The 15,397-nt window shown below is 43.6% G+C and overlaps 1 protein-coding gene across 1 annotated transcript; it reads right to left on the bottom strand.

Moving 5' to 3' along the window:
* Positions 1–8,759: 8,759 nt before the first annotated feature.
* On the bottom strand, positions 8,760–10,921 carry her8.2 (hairy-related 8.2; the record flags this gene model as incomplete). Its single annotated transcript, XM_080731725.1, has 4 exons — positions 10,828–10,921; positions 10,582–10,677; positions 10,395–10,473; positions 8,760–9,124 (listed from the first exon to the last, which is right to left on the bottom strand). Exons 1-4 carry the CDS (start codon positions 10,888–10,890, stop codon positions 8,760–8,762), a joined length of 603 nt encoding a protein of 200 aa, XP_080587851.1. The 5' UTR covers positions 10,891–10,921.
* Positions 10,922–15,397: the final 4,476 nt, after the last annotated feature.

A 15,397-nucleotide genomic window follows, 5' to 3' on the forward strand; every position in this document is an offset into this window, starting at 1 on the left:
AGAGCTTGTCGGCTAATTTGAAATAGGATATTGACTTTTTTTGCAGAAAATCGTGCTCTTTCGAACGACCATCATTTCGAGGGTTAGCGACTCACGCCACGTTAGGTTAGGGTTAGGGTGAGGGTTAGAGTCGGGTGTCGAAAAGATGACATATACTGTAGTAACAGCGACACGCTCCCGTCCAACTCTTAATTTCCAATTCCGATATCAAACGATACTGATAGCTAAAATCCTAAGCTTTTTCACCAGAAATCAATTGGTATAACAACATCACATCTAATCAAATAACATTGCTATAATAACAACAATGTTGTTGGATTTTCAATGAAGTGAGTCCCGGTCATTTGAATGAGTCCCATTAATCTTAGATCAGATGTTGGCCTATTTCTTTGACAGTGCAGATTCTGCAGAAGCACTTGATGCATAACATTAGCAAGCATCAACAAGCGTCAGCTGGACACAGACACACAGACCTGCCCTCTGCAGTGCCCTAAACTGGATTCTGTATAATTTCTCTCCAAAAGCACTTAAATCTGATTACTGTGATTATGGTAAAGCTCGATCACATTTCATATCACATACAACACACACACACACACACACACACACACACACACACACACACACACACACACACACACACACACAAAACTGAAATACAGATATTTTCCAATAATAATAATAATTCAACTTCATGATGTATTTAATAAGAGCATGTTCATCATGGAAATCAGTTCAGAAACATGTTTTAAACCATAATAACCACATAAATAAATGAGCATATATCATAATAACATGTTGTTATTATTACTTTATCAATGAACATATAATATAGGCCTACTGTATACGTGTGTGTGTGTGTGTGTGTGTGTGTGTGTGTGTGTGTGTGTGTGTGTGTGTGTGTGTGTGTGTGTGTGTGTGTGTGTGTGTTTGTTGTTTCTTTAGTTTATTTTATACAGATAGCTTTTTTTTTTTTTTTTTGCCCTACTCTGTCCTATTCTGCTTGCCTGTGTGTCCGAGGCCCTTCAGATTTACCCGGCTGTTTGGCGGATGTAACGCGATGCCTTCAGTTGGCAGCTGCTAGCGGCGGCCTCTTGGCCCAAACTGAATCAGCCGGGGAATTAAGAGCCCCTCTCCAAAGAAAGCGACAGGTGTTGCCCTGCGCCTCGTTTGTTCTCCCCGTTGTGTAGTGACTTCTGAATTGTGTGCATTACTGTGCAACTGCATTTCTCACGCAGGCTATTAGGCTGCGGCTGTGCCGAGAAGAGCTCGCAATCTCTGGAATGTCATATTTGGTGGTTCATATGATTTGACGCATAAAACATATTCCATGCATGACATGGATTCCTTCTGTAGACTGTATAGCCTAAAATAAACAGCCATTATTGCATCAGGCTTGGCCTTATCGTTGTTTAGTTGTAGTTGTAGGCCTATGGTGTTGGTGAATGGCATTTCCCTTGGGTGCAGGGTGTTACGCACAATACTGATGGGTAATGAGAGTGAGCAGGGCCTTTGCCCTCGTTATGTATTTGCGTATTGTCATGCAAATAACCACTACAATAGTTGTCTGTCTGTGTTCAGAAAACGCCTGAGAATGTATCTGCGCCATCTTTCAGGTATATAGGCTAAACAGCAAGCATAGTCTATGGCTATTTGTTTTTACGGTGCACTTCCACGCACGGCGTTTCCGCTACTGCAATAAGGAGACAACATGGTATCTTTGAAGTGGGGAGTTTTTGGCACCTCGCCACACCCCCACGCTCTGCTCCAGCTCTCCCTTTAATGGAGGGAGGGAGGGCCGGGGAGGGAGCAGCTGTCTCGGCCAGCTTTTGTTCGTCAACTCGCCGAGGGACCGGGCGTCTCTCTCTCTCTAGAGGACAGTGGTTCTCAACCTGTGGGCCGGCGTCCGCTGGTGGGCCGTGAGCATATAGGCTACGGTAAGTGGGCCCCCAAATAATTGGCAAACAAGTTATAACATTTTTGAAATGTCATGTCTTCTTTAAAAACATGACATTCTTCTTTAAACCTTGAAAAATTAGTTTTCATTATTATACCAACTAGAAGCAGGGCGGCCGAGCGTCTAGTCGGCGCCCTGGCCAACTCGGTAACAATGTAAATAGGGGATGAATGCCCCGCCCTTTAATTCAAACCCCATTATACCTGTTGTAGATCTGTTTTGACCATCTGTTTGCGTGTGTCCATTTATGCCCATAAATGGGGATATCTATCTGTCTACGTCCATTTTATGTCCATATATGGAGATCTCTGTAGGACCCGTTTTGACCATCTGTTTGCCTGTGTCCATTTATGCCCATATATGGAGTTATCTGTCTGTCTGCGTCCATTTTATGCCCATATATGGAGATCTCTGTAGGACCTGTATTGACCATCTGTTTGCCTGTGTCCATTTATGCTCATATATGGAGATATCTGTATCTGTCTGTCTGCATTCATTCCCATATATGGAGATCTCTGTATCTGTTTGTCTGTGTCCCTTTATGCCCATTATGGAGATCTCTGTATCTGTCTGTGCCTCCGACTGTGTTGCAGACACAGTGCTGGTTCCCCCTTTAATGCAAACCCCATTATACCTGTTGTCATAGGACCCGTTTTGACCATCTGTTTGCCTGTGTCCATTTATGCCCATATATATAGGAACATCAGAATAGTAACCATGGCATTTTTTTGTTGACTCATGTGGCGTACGTGATGTCAGAGCCTTTTATGAAGTGATGTCACAATGAGTCAGCGCTTGCGCCGATTTCGTCTGGAACAGCCTGATGTCAACAAACAACCCCGCATAAGGAGATTCCGAACGTTTCTCGCCGGTTCGGGAAAACCGCGCGTCGGGTCGGGTCGAGGCCCGGCACTGCACTCCGCGCCACGGCGGGGAACGCGTGTGCCGAATCTGAAGCCGGTGGGACGAACGGTTCTCGAGATACGCGGATTACAGACAGACAGACAGACACACACACACGCAGACAGAGACTTCTCGCATTTATAGATAGATAGGCCTACATAACTTAATACAGCGGCGGGAACATAGGGGGCGCGTGAGTGCTTGAGCGTACTGTTATGAGAGCCCATTGATTTTTCGCCGACAATTAGCACTCAGTCGTTCGCCCCAAACTGGCCAAACTGCATTCCTGGCACTCGGCCGATATCACACGTCGGCTTTGTCCCTTTCGAGGGCGTCACCCAGCGTCATAGCCCGCCTCCACATCCTGGCTGTATGTCTACTCTGTGTGATGTAGCCATGTAGCTCTACAGTATTCTACCCCCACCTCCAAAATAATTAAAAAAAAATCTCAACTGAACTGTTCTTATGCCTCATTCACATAGGGAGCAGCAAAGCTAAAGTTTTGCTTGCTTGGTCAATGTTATCTCAATGGAAACCAGCTTTAAAGATACAGGAGATACACAGAACAAAGCTTTGAAAGCTTTAAAGCTGGTTTCCATTGAGATAACATTGACCAAGCAAGCTAAACTTTAGCTTTGCTGCTCCCTATGTGAATGAGGCATTATAGTATTTTATCATGCCAGTAAAGCTCCTTTGAATTACATATAATTGATGTAGCCTAAAGCCTATTTGATTGATTGAAGGCTTTATTAGAAGTTTGCATAGGAAAATGTACAGTTTCATGACGGTACAGTTCACTGGTACAAGGTCTACTAAAATGAGATCCTGAAAAGACTAAGCTTATTTCAACAGGAAACCATTAAAGTATATCATATAACATTGAATGACACAGACGAATAGAACACAGTACTATGCAGTAGATATGTAAAGAAAAGAAAATGAGAGAGAAAAAATATATAATAAAAGAGAAAACAGTAAGTCTAAACAATCAGTAAGTATATACAAAGAAGGGGAAGGGGAAATTAAGTCACCCAGTTAAGGTTACAGGACAGTAAGAAAAATAAAAAGGACTGTTGTGTACAGCCGAGTGTCGAGAACAGTTTGAAAAAAAAAAAAAAACACAACACAACAAAGAATAGTAGTGCTTAACGTTTCTATAATGGATTGCAATTTTAAGTGACTTTTCTAAGCATATTGCAAACTCAAAGAACTTACAATGGTCCATTCATCCAAACATTAGGAACTACTTATCAACACAGTGCCAAAAAAATATAAATACACAAATATACAGTAGGTCTATACAGTATAGACCTAAAGCCTAGCTTTTCCTTTTTGTAGGCTTTTTATGTTATACCAATACTTTTGGACTTTTACTCAAGTAAGCATGCCAGCATTTTTAATTCAGGACTTATATTTGTAACAGAGTATTTCTATATTGTAGTGATAGGCCTACTAACTAAAGTGATACTAAATAAAACTTTTCCCCCCACTGATCAGCAAAGCAAACTAGCGTCCAATCCTGTGCCGAGGTGCCCTTGTCCTTTAGAAATGCTAATGTATGGCATTGTCTTAACCTGGCAGGTAAAGGATAAAAAGACAGCAGTGTAGCCTATCTCTCACACATTATTGTCCAGCTGACTCAGCAAGACAATATGCCTCCAGCAAAGAAGAAGCAGAGAGGGTTTTCAGTGCCCTCTAGTGGCCAAACATAGCAATGGTCATTATTATCATTTTGTCTAAGCGGCTGGCCGAGCAGGCAGGCAGGCGGGCGGGGGCGGGGGCGGGGGGGGAGGGGGGGGGGGCGGGGTCAAAAACGAGCACCCATTTGAATATTGAAACGTCACCGCCCCTGACTTAATATATGCTACATTGATCCAAGGAACCCAAGAACCAATTGATTGATTGATCATTAAAATAAACATGCTCTGAAAATGCACATGTCCCACTCATCTGTCAGATGGGTTATTGATTTTCCAGAAAAGATTGAGAACCACTACTAGATAGTGTTTCTCAACCTATGGGTCGGTACCCCCAGGGGGTCCACACGTGATGGAGGGGGGGTAGGTACTCAAATGACAGTAAAGTGACAAGACATTTTTAATACCAAAAAAAAAAAAAAAGAAGCAGTGCTCTTCGGAGCACAGATCTCCGCCAGGTGAGGAATGTTGGTTGTGGGCCATTGTTTGGTATAGAGGGTATGCGCATGCATAAAGTGAATGGCAAATCGAGTGACAAAGTAAGTGGCAAAGTGAGTTTAACGTTGTTTAATGTTGTTTAATGCAATCAGATATGACTTTTCTGTTTGAATATGGGCTGTCAAGGCCAGAAAGTAGTTTTTTGCCACTGAGTAGGTGTTCCCGCATAACTTCCGGGAATTATGATGATGTCACACGCCAACCATCTATAAGTGATCATTCACCCGAATTAGGGCTGGCAACATTGGACTGTGAGAATCCAAGAAATTATGGCCCATGTGGGGGGATCTACCCCTCCCCCATTTTGTGTGTGTGTGTGTGTGTGTGTGTGTGTGTGTGTGTGTGTGGGAGGGGGGGGGGGGTCCAGGGGGCGTATATCCAAAAGGCACTCCGGTACAGTTAAGACCCACCCGCAGAAGCTTGTGATGAACCTGAGGTAGGGAGTGCTCCGCTGTGTTCACTCACTTGGACTGTGCAGAGGTGTCAGGGGGGGCGAAGGTTTACTATTCTGGCCCCCTGGTTTAAAATGTCTAACGGCGCTCATGCGACCTTCGCAACGCTCGACGCAGCGACTTGCTCGCTCTCACATGGCTCAAGGTCGCCTGAGACGGCACACCTCCGTCATCTCCATCTAAAACCAGTGCTCCTTTACAAGAACCAGACTAAACCGGGGTGCTTTTTTCCTGTGTTCTGGTGAATTTTATGAGTTTGATACTTTTATCAGGCTTGATTTACTAGCATTGGAAAATGATGGGTACAATTTCATCCATTAAAATATGAAATGTAGGGGGCACAGTTGTGCAGTCTAGAAGGTCATGGGTTCGATTCCCGCCGAGGACGCTGGGGACGTGTTCTCTCCTCCGTGTCATCAGTGCCCATACCCTAGGTGGGGTTGGCAAAAGGGCCTTTCTGTGTGGAGTTTGCATGTTCTCTCCGTGTCTCCTAGGGTAGGTACCCTCACAAAAACATTCAGTAATCCTGGTCTCTATATTGCCTCCCCCTGGCCAGCCAGGGTGCCTGATAGAGGGGAAAGGAACTGTGTTCCTTCCACGCGCTACAACCAGCCAGGGAAACTCCCCCCTGTCAGGTGAAAAGAAGCAGCTTGGACTCCTCATGAATAAAATGAAGCATGAGGTTGGTCCGTTGCACTCCCCAGGTTGGCAGACAGAGGGAGTGTATAGCACCCACCCAGGATTAAATTAGACAATTGACACAGGCAGTAGTGCTTTCGAGGCCGTCCGGCCAATGTATTTCCCACATGCACGTGCAGGAACGGCACGGAACAGTGCATGCTAGAACCATAAAGTTATAGGCTATACAAGTGACGACGCGCCATAGCCTATTTAATCAAATGGCTATTTGCATAACAAGTTTACCAGGTTTACCAGTAAGTGGTGGGCTTGCGCATAGATTCACAAGTCTATTCATATGGATATGGATATGGCTACTTTAACACCTAGGCCTACTGTAGGTTTCCAGCAGTGACTGTTTGTGCGTTGTGTGTGCATCCTCATAGGCTACATGGCTCCATTACTGTGGTAGGTACTGTTTGAGATTTTTCAAAGCAATGCAGTATTTTCTATTTGCTCCATGCGCACATGTAGGCGCACACACACCTAAAGGCGTGCGTGCACGTGACATCAATAAATGACTGTCCACCCTGAAAAGAAAACACCAAAGCACCACTGGACAGTGTACAACATCATGCCTTTCGGCCTGGCGGTGACAAAAATACATCAAACTTTGGCCAAATTGTCAAATAATATAAGAGTCATATATATTGTGAAAATATCCGATCTACAAGCTCACAGAAGATCGGATATTTTCCCAATATTTATCTGTGGAACCGAGTCAAACAAAAGGTAATGCTCAACTCCTACAATTCCAAGTGCTTGTCATGGGTGGGGTCCACAGTTCACATTATGATTATTTTGGGGGGTCACAACCTGAAAAGGTTGAGAACCGCTGCTCTAGTTTAGAACACTGCCCTACCCCATTGTACTGTAAAAATGGGAAAGGTCCATTTGGTTTCAAAAACACACTGGATTTGACTATTTTCTTCTCATTCCCATGCACACTAGGTAAATGGTGCATACACAGTATAGTTTACATTACATTCACAGATGGAGGAAACCATGCCAAGCACCAACCTGCAGAATTTAGGTGCTCAGAGACACTAACTCTAGGGGAGCCCAGGATCAAACTGGAAACCTTGTGGTTGCCATCCCGCAACTCTACCAGTCACTCTACCCCTGTTCCACTGCCACCCTCCCCTCATCCTGGAGTTCGGAGTGACCTATCATAACAATTAACAGTTTCAGAATACAGCTAAAAGAATCAAACTGAAGATGAATACTGAATCAATACTCAAACAGGACTATACATTATTTCTCTGTTACACTAACAAGTAAGAAATATTCATTTTGCACAAGATATTACTTCTACAGCATCATTTTCTTGATATAAGCTGGTTGCACTGTCAACCAGATCAGTGGTTCTCAACCTGTGGGCAGTGAGCATACTGCCAAGTGGCCCCCCCAAATAATCCGTAAAACACCAAGATTTTATTGATAACATAACATTATTTTCAAAAACATAATGTAAAAAAACAAACATTGTATGTTTTCTTTAAAACCTTGACAAATGAGTTTGCATTGTGATAAATAACCACTTAAAGTTATATTGATCCAAGCCAGAACACTATTGATCGATGCATCATTAAAATGAATATACTCTGAAAATTGTGACGTGGCCCACCAATCTGGCCACTTAACAAGGCAGCAATCCAGGTGGGCCATGATTCAGAAAAGATTGAGAACCACTGGCTTATACACTACTTCTGAGTTTAATTTTGATACATTTGGTTCTTTCAGTGCACTCGTTGTATAAGATCACACTCAAATGAATGTTTGAATAAATGTGACATGGGTGTGTCACATTCTGCTTGTTAAATTTGAAATGACCTGTCACTTGTCACTGTGTGAAATGTCAGGGAAAAAAAAAAAAAAACATTTTCCAAAATGAGTACACAAAACAAATTAAAGTGTGTAACGTTTTTTATTAATGCTTTATGTTAATAATACGACAAAGGAAGAAGAAATGCCAACTATACAGTGCCAAGCGAAACCTAGAGAAGCAAAGACATATATACCTTACAATATCAAATAAATAAAGTGGTTAATACAATAAATATAAGAAAGATTAATAAGAGCCTTCTATAATGCAGGCTACAGGAAGTCAACTTCTGAAGGGAAGTACTGAAAAAGGTCTGTATAGAATCATATAGCACACCTAGAATAACTGGAACAAAAACTGCCCCACATGCTTGTCTTCTGAGTAGCATATCTATAAGATACATAACAGAGGAAGAGGTCTAACAAACTGGAGATTTAAGAGCAATAAGTCAAGTCCACTAGTACTGTGGTTCTTAAACATTTTCATATCAAGGAAAACTATATACCCCTAAATTGGTATGTATATTTGGCTGTGGAAATAACTTGTGCAGGGGACCCCATAAGAGAGGATTTACCTCAAAATTATTCACCATTTTTCACAACATTTCAGGATTTTTCAAAATGACTTGAAAAATAGCCAAGATCGCGTTGTATCGCAACACGTTGTGAGCTTGTAGAAAAATAAAATAGGGCTTAAGTTGTTTAAACTGTTCCTCTTAAGGATCCCTGGACCTTACTTTGAGAACCAGTTCACCACGGTCTCCACATCTCCAGCACACCCAAATGATGGGGACTACTATGCAGCAGTGGGCTGCTTGGCAGGATCAGGCAAGGGGCCCCCTCTCTCTGCGTCTGCCTCCCGGGCCTGGCGGGTGTGTTGGGGAGCCCGGCGCCTTGACTGGGAGGTCGAGAGACGTCACGGTGGGGTGTGGTGGGCTGAAGTGGGCGCTCGTCCGTGGACCTGGGCAGCGACTTGAGCAGGTGGTTGAGCAGACGGGAGCCCAGGGTCTTATCCATCCACTCGCAGGTGAGCAGCATGTTGTGGACCTCGTGCATGCACTGGATGTAGCCCGTGCTGTACTTCTGCTGCGCCTCCAGGCCTACCATAGGATCTGCTTCACAGAGGGAGGAGACAATGGCGTCAACAGTGTGTAGCAACACAACTTGCACCCAGACACGCAATGCAACAAATGACAAGGGTTAAATAATGTTATTTTCACACCACAATAATTCTAATATATATTGTACAAACACAGCATATTTGCTATATGCAATTGTATCTACTATCTGTGTTATTTTCCGGGATACACAATTCAGATAGATACCTTTATTATCCCAAGGGTCTAATTGTCTAATTGGCAGTCACCCATTTTTTTCGCCCCCCTAGTGGCTGAAAAAAGGACTTCTGGGAACTCAGATTACCCATAAGTATACTGATGTAACCTAGTGTTTGTCTTTATCTTATTTAGCCTGATTTAAATGATGCGTGTCTTCTTCACACTGATGATGTAAACTCTCCCAGTGAGAGAATTTCATTGCCTGCAATGGTGTTATATTGTCCTTGTGCTGTGCAGATGTGACAGTAAATCTCCTTGAACACTGAACCTGGTGGGAGCTGTCTACTGGAAGTCGTGGAGACTGAAGCCAGTCAAGCCACATTGCAATATTTTAAAGCACTCGTTAACTTTACTGTAGGCAATGTATGTTTTCCCAAGCCCATGGGGTTCAAAGTGACGATATAGTCACCTTTCAAGGCAAGCATTCCAAGAGACATCTGTAGGCTAGGCCAGGGGTTCTCAACCTTTTCAGGCAGCGACCCCCAAAATAAAGATATCTTAACTGGGGACCCCCCACCCTGACCTGCATTAAGAGTTGAGGCATTACATTTTGTATAACACAGTTCTATTGTGAAAATAGCAGATCTACATGCTCACAACGACTCGCAGCGTGAGGCTTTGTGAGCATGTAGATCTACTATTTTCACAATGTCTGTCTCTAATATTTGACAATTTGACCAATTCGTCATTTTAGAGGTATTAAAAAGTCCTTAAATTGTCACTCTAGAAATGTGCAGATACCCTCTATACAATTAAACTTTATGGTTTACTTTGTTTACTGTTGAGTGAGAAAACAATGTTTCACATTAGTAATCATCTGGGAACCCCCCAAAATAATTTGGGGACCCCCCTGGGGTCCCAACCCACAGGTTGAGAACCACTGGGCCAGGCTACTCCTGTCGTTACTGGTTGGTTTACCATCTAACGTATCGATACCGCCCTCTACTGGTAGACTGCCAATGAGGCACTGATGGAAATCATGACATAGGCTACACTTGTTGATCGTAAGATCATGTGATTGTTTGTTCATTCAGGCTTGCTTACTTACCATTGAATGTAGTAGTTTGAATGTTTTGCAAGTGTTTCACAGTCATCTCTAGAATATCCGCTTTCTCGAGTTTGGATTGCTGTGAAGAGATAAATAGAAATATATTTACTAAGGATAGCTACTATATAAACCCTCCTATAGGCTATTGACTTGTAAAACAGATATTGAATATATGAACAATACTCACATCAAGTCTAAAAGCTCCGATTACAGTTTCTTTGAGCTGATCCAAGCAATTGTTTATCCTTTCTCGTCTTTTTCTCTCGATGAGTGGCTTCCTCAGCTATGAATAAAAAGTGGCACTCGGGTTAGTGGCAAGAAAAAGCAACAGGCAGGCGCAACAAGCTGAATGAACAGACACACACAAGCCTATCCAGAGAGAGAAAGAGGCAGAGAGAGACAGAGAGCTGTGTATATCCAGCCGGGGAGGTACCTTTCTTTCTTCCTTCGCACTTGAGTGTTTCCCCACGTTGTGCGCCATAGAGGATGCGGTCATCTTCTCCTCGTTTGCCGGCCCTACTTGTGTGTTACTGTGTCCGAGTCTCAGCGCGTCTATAAGGCCCTCGGCGCGGCGCAGCCCTCTTATTTATAGGGCACAATTAGCATGTGAATGGTCGGGCTCTTTGGCTGCGGTATTTTCCCACACACGGGGTCGCTCCCAAGCGGTCCGCTCCCATCAGTCAAGACTGACAGGTCACTGGCTCCATTCAATAGCCCGAGATACCCGCTCTGGAGAAAAACACAAGCGACAGATGTCCAGCCTGAAACCACGCACCTCCCACCGAAAAAAAAAAAAAAAAACTTTCGTTTCCTCTTCTCTGTCTCTCTCTCTCTCGCTTGTTTCTCACAGGGAGATACGTGACGCAAAAGGCGCGCGGGTGGGTGCCCGCATGGATTGTCATTCCCAGGGATGAACAAGGGTGTCTAATTACCGAGGTTTCACTCCGGGGAGCACTCGCCCATTCTTTTCAATGAACAGGGGCAACATTACCCTACCTGCAAAAAGGCGAAACCTATTCTCTCAAGACTCATAGAAAATATACACACTATAGACGTTTGACAAAGAGCCAAGGGGCCTATATGTATGCCCAGGCCCAATGGCCCATGAGTCCATTATTCACTGAAACCATGTTGGTCTTAACACCTCGGCTAAACTGTGCCTCTATACAAAAATTGTAATCGCCCCATTTAAAGAATGAAACCTATATGGTTATATATGCCTATAGATTTCAAATGATAAGGCCTAAAGGCGGCACCTTTTCTGCTTTCTACAAAAGACTGCCCAATGAAATCAATCATCCAATATTGGATTATAAGCTGCACACTTTATGCATAGCCTATACTGTTCCAGACAGTGATGTTAGTTGGTAGGCCAAAATTTGATTCATATTAGGCTACACTTCGAGCATAGGCTACTGAGAATCTAACCCCATCTCATCTATCACAGGCCTATAGGCCAATCCATCATAACTTAAAGTGGCCTTCGACGGCTATTAGCCTTTGCACATTCTTCTTTTAAATTAGCATAATGAACCAAGCGCATATGCAGCATGCGTTTATTCCAGTTTTCAAGAGCAGCACTTAAGCGTACAGGCCTAGATCATGGGGAAATCCTGTGTAGGCTAATTATGGCTGCTTTGATCACGTTCGGCGTTTGAAAATGTCAAACATCTGCTGTGAACTGTTATTTCACCGGGAGCGGCGGGAGGCAAAGTGAGGCAGATGTCAGACTGACCAGATGTCCCCGAGAACTGGCCCTGCGCCGGGGCCCGGGGGCCTCTGTTTTGGAGCCACGCGACTGCCAGGCAAAGGCTCGATCGTGGGAAACGTGGGCGAACAATGAGCGGTATTGAAGCGAACCTAATCACCATGAAAGGAAGAATAAAACCTCGAGGAGCAGCGCGGCCAGTCGGGGAAGAGGCGGCCGAAGCAGGTGCTTGACCAGTGGCACTAGTCAGCCACAACACCAGTGCCACAAGGTGTGATGTGTTTATAAAGCCGGGATTCTCAAGCATTTTCAAGGACCCGGTGCGTTTTAGGCCATGGGGCATGGGGCATATAGACCTATATAGACCTATATAGTCTATATATATCTATATATCTATATATCTATATCTATATCTATATATATCTATATCTAGGCCTATATATATCTATATATATATATATATATATATATATATATATATATATATATATAGAGAGAGAGACTATATATATTATTATATGACCCCAATCTCTGTATAGTCCGCAGTGTTAACTCTGTGCGTGAGCAAAACTGAAAATGTAACCAACAATTATGTTATAATATTGCACACACTCTCTGAGCTACAGAACCCAAATCCATACAATCAAATAACTGGTAATAAATAACCTACTTTTATGGATTCAAGTGCCAAGAGGAATGTATTAGGGATTAGGCAATACAACAGGTGTCATGCACACTTGTTGATCGAATTGATAAATAATTGGAATAATTGGGCCTAACATTTGGCCAGCAGACCTTACACGCCTTTGAAAGGGGACATAAAAGAGCAGAACAATAAATCTCTTGAGTAACCCCCGTTACCCCCCCCCCCCCCCCCTTTTTCTCTCTTTCGTGTTGAGTAAACTCATGCGAAACCGTCATCGAATTGCATTCCTGGGTCAAGAAAACGTATTGGGGGAGGGGTCGACCGAACAAGGGACATCTGGACACGCGACCAACACGCAGTCAGCCACGCGATGTTGTTGAAGGAAATGTTCCCCAAAAGGGGAAGCACGCTCACGCGCGCGCGCGCGCGCACACACACACACACACACACACACACACACACACACACACACACACACACACACACACACACACACACACACACACTTCACTTCACTTCACTTCACTTAATCTCAAGCACTCAACAGAGAGTAATCTCTGGACTCTTCCCTTCATGTGGGGGAATGCAGATATTGTAGATAGACCTATATATGGCAAAAATAAGTTCCTTCCTAGTTTTTGATAGATAGATAGATAGATAGATAGATAGATAGGGGCCTAGATAGATAGATAGATACCCATTATTATTATATTTCTTTATATATATATAGGCCTATATTTAATCTTTTGAAATATAGGCCTAGATATATTTTAAAATGTACTGTAGCAAAAGGAAAATGGGATTTTTACTTTTTACAAGATGTGTCCGTGAACCACAAATGGGTCCCGAAGTTTGGGAAATAGTATGCTATAGGCCTGCTATACAGTATACTAGTAAGATGCCTCAGGGCCCTAAAGGGCGAGGTCGCACCAATTCTTGGCCATCTGGCCAGTGATGTATATCGGACCAGTTACCCATATATGGAGACCCCTGGTACCCATATATGGAGATCCATGTAGGCCTATATGGAGATATGCTGTGAGAGCCCAAATATGCTTACTCAGTTATTCGTTAAGTGAAAGTCCTATGTCTATGACATCTGACCCTTTTATGCTCATACATGGAGATCCCTGTCTGTAGAACCAGCCGTTTATGTGGTATGTGGCTGATGTGGCCTCCATATGGGCATTCCCATATGAAGTCCTGTTAGATATGGGCTTAATATTGATGACATTAGTGAACTCCATATATGTGTGGCGGAGAGAGTCGCAGCCCCAGCCTGAAGCCTCAAAAGTCTAGTACTGCTCTCGTTCCATAGGGATATTCCTTTGGAGTGATGGTTAAGATATTGGACTTTCACGTGGGAGACCCGGGTTCGAAGCTGGGTGGGGGGGTTCGGATCACCTCCGTTACATTGGTGCCGTGACCTGGATCCGGGCTTCCCCCTAGGAGGAGGTCAAAGGGGGGTAGGAGGAGGTCAAAGGGGGGTGAGTGTGGCGGAGAGAGTCGCAGCCCCAGCCTGAAGCCTCAAAAGTCTAGTATGTGCTCTTGTTTCATAGGGATAGCCCTTTGGAGTGATGGTTAAGATATTGGACTTTCACGTGGGAGACCTGGGTTCGAAGCCGGGTGGGGAGGTTTGGATCACCTCCGTTACATATGGACATAAAAGGGATTCTGTTAGTGATGTCAGAGCGGCAACCCCATTCTGTTAAGAGTGGTTGCCCTGACATCACAGAGACCAGTGGTCTTTGAGTGGTCCCCATGCAGCTAAATGATGGAAGAGTTGACCTCGACCCTTATACAGTAGATCTTTAACTCTTGAGATTGTAAAATGAAACCAAACAGGTACATTTTATTCGCTTTAAAGAGTTAAATTATTGTTAAACATCTGCATTAGGCTACCTAATTTACAATTACAGAATTGTTATTTTGATCAATGTTTACCTATTATCTCTCCTATGGTACCAACATCAATACAGCATGCATGGAATTGTAACAAAATATTCTACGTTTTGGGTCTGAGAGGCTAAATCTCATCAAATGGTGGTCCGTGTCCGTGGCTCAGATGTCCATTATACATACAGGTCTATCCCTAAAAATGTGAATATTGTGTATAAGTTATTTTTTCTATTTTCTTCTGTAATATACTTAAAATATATGTGTATGGCATACAGCTCAACCTGCATTGTAGCCTATGTATTGTTGGTATTGGTCCACTGTGTTCTAGAGTCAACACAGCCACCGATGCTTCCATAGGTTGACAAGCTTTATGGAGATGCTGATTTCCTTTAACCAAAAGCACTTGGCACCTGCCCACAGAGCCAAAACTATTAGTAACTGGTGTGCATGGTATTACTGGGGCTTAATTGACCAGCCAACTGGCCTGACCTGAACCCCACAGAGAATCTGTGTTGTGTTGTGTTGTCAAGAGGAGAGACGCCAAACTCAACCACACAGCTGAGTTTAAGGCCTCTATCAAAGCAAACCTGGGCTTCCATAACACCTTAGCAGTACCCCAGACTGACCACCTTCTTCATGCCACGCCCCATTGATGAAGAAATGTGTTCAAAAGTATTCCAGACCAAATACTGAGTGCATACATTAATAAAGCCCCTTTTCGACTGCAGCTTTAGCACCACACCGCACCCT

This window comes from Nannobrachium achirus (genome assembly GCF_963921795.1).
Source record: "Nannobrachium achirus genome assembly, chromosome: 8".
Lineage (NCBI taxonomy): Eukaryota > Metazoa > Chordata > Actinopteri > Myctophiformes > Myctophidae > Nannobrachium > Nannobrachium achirus.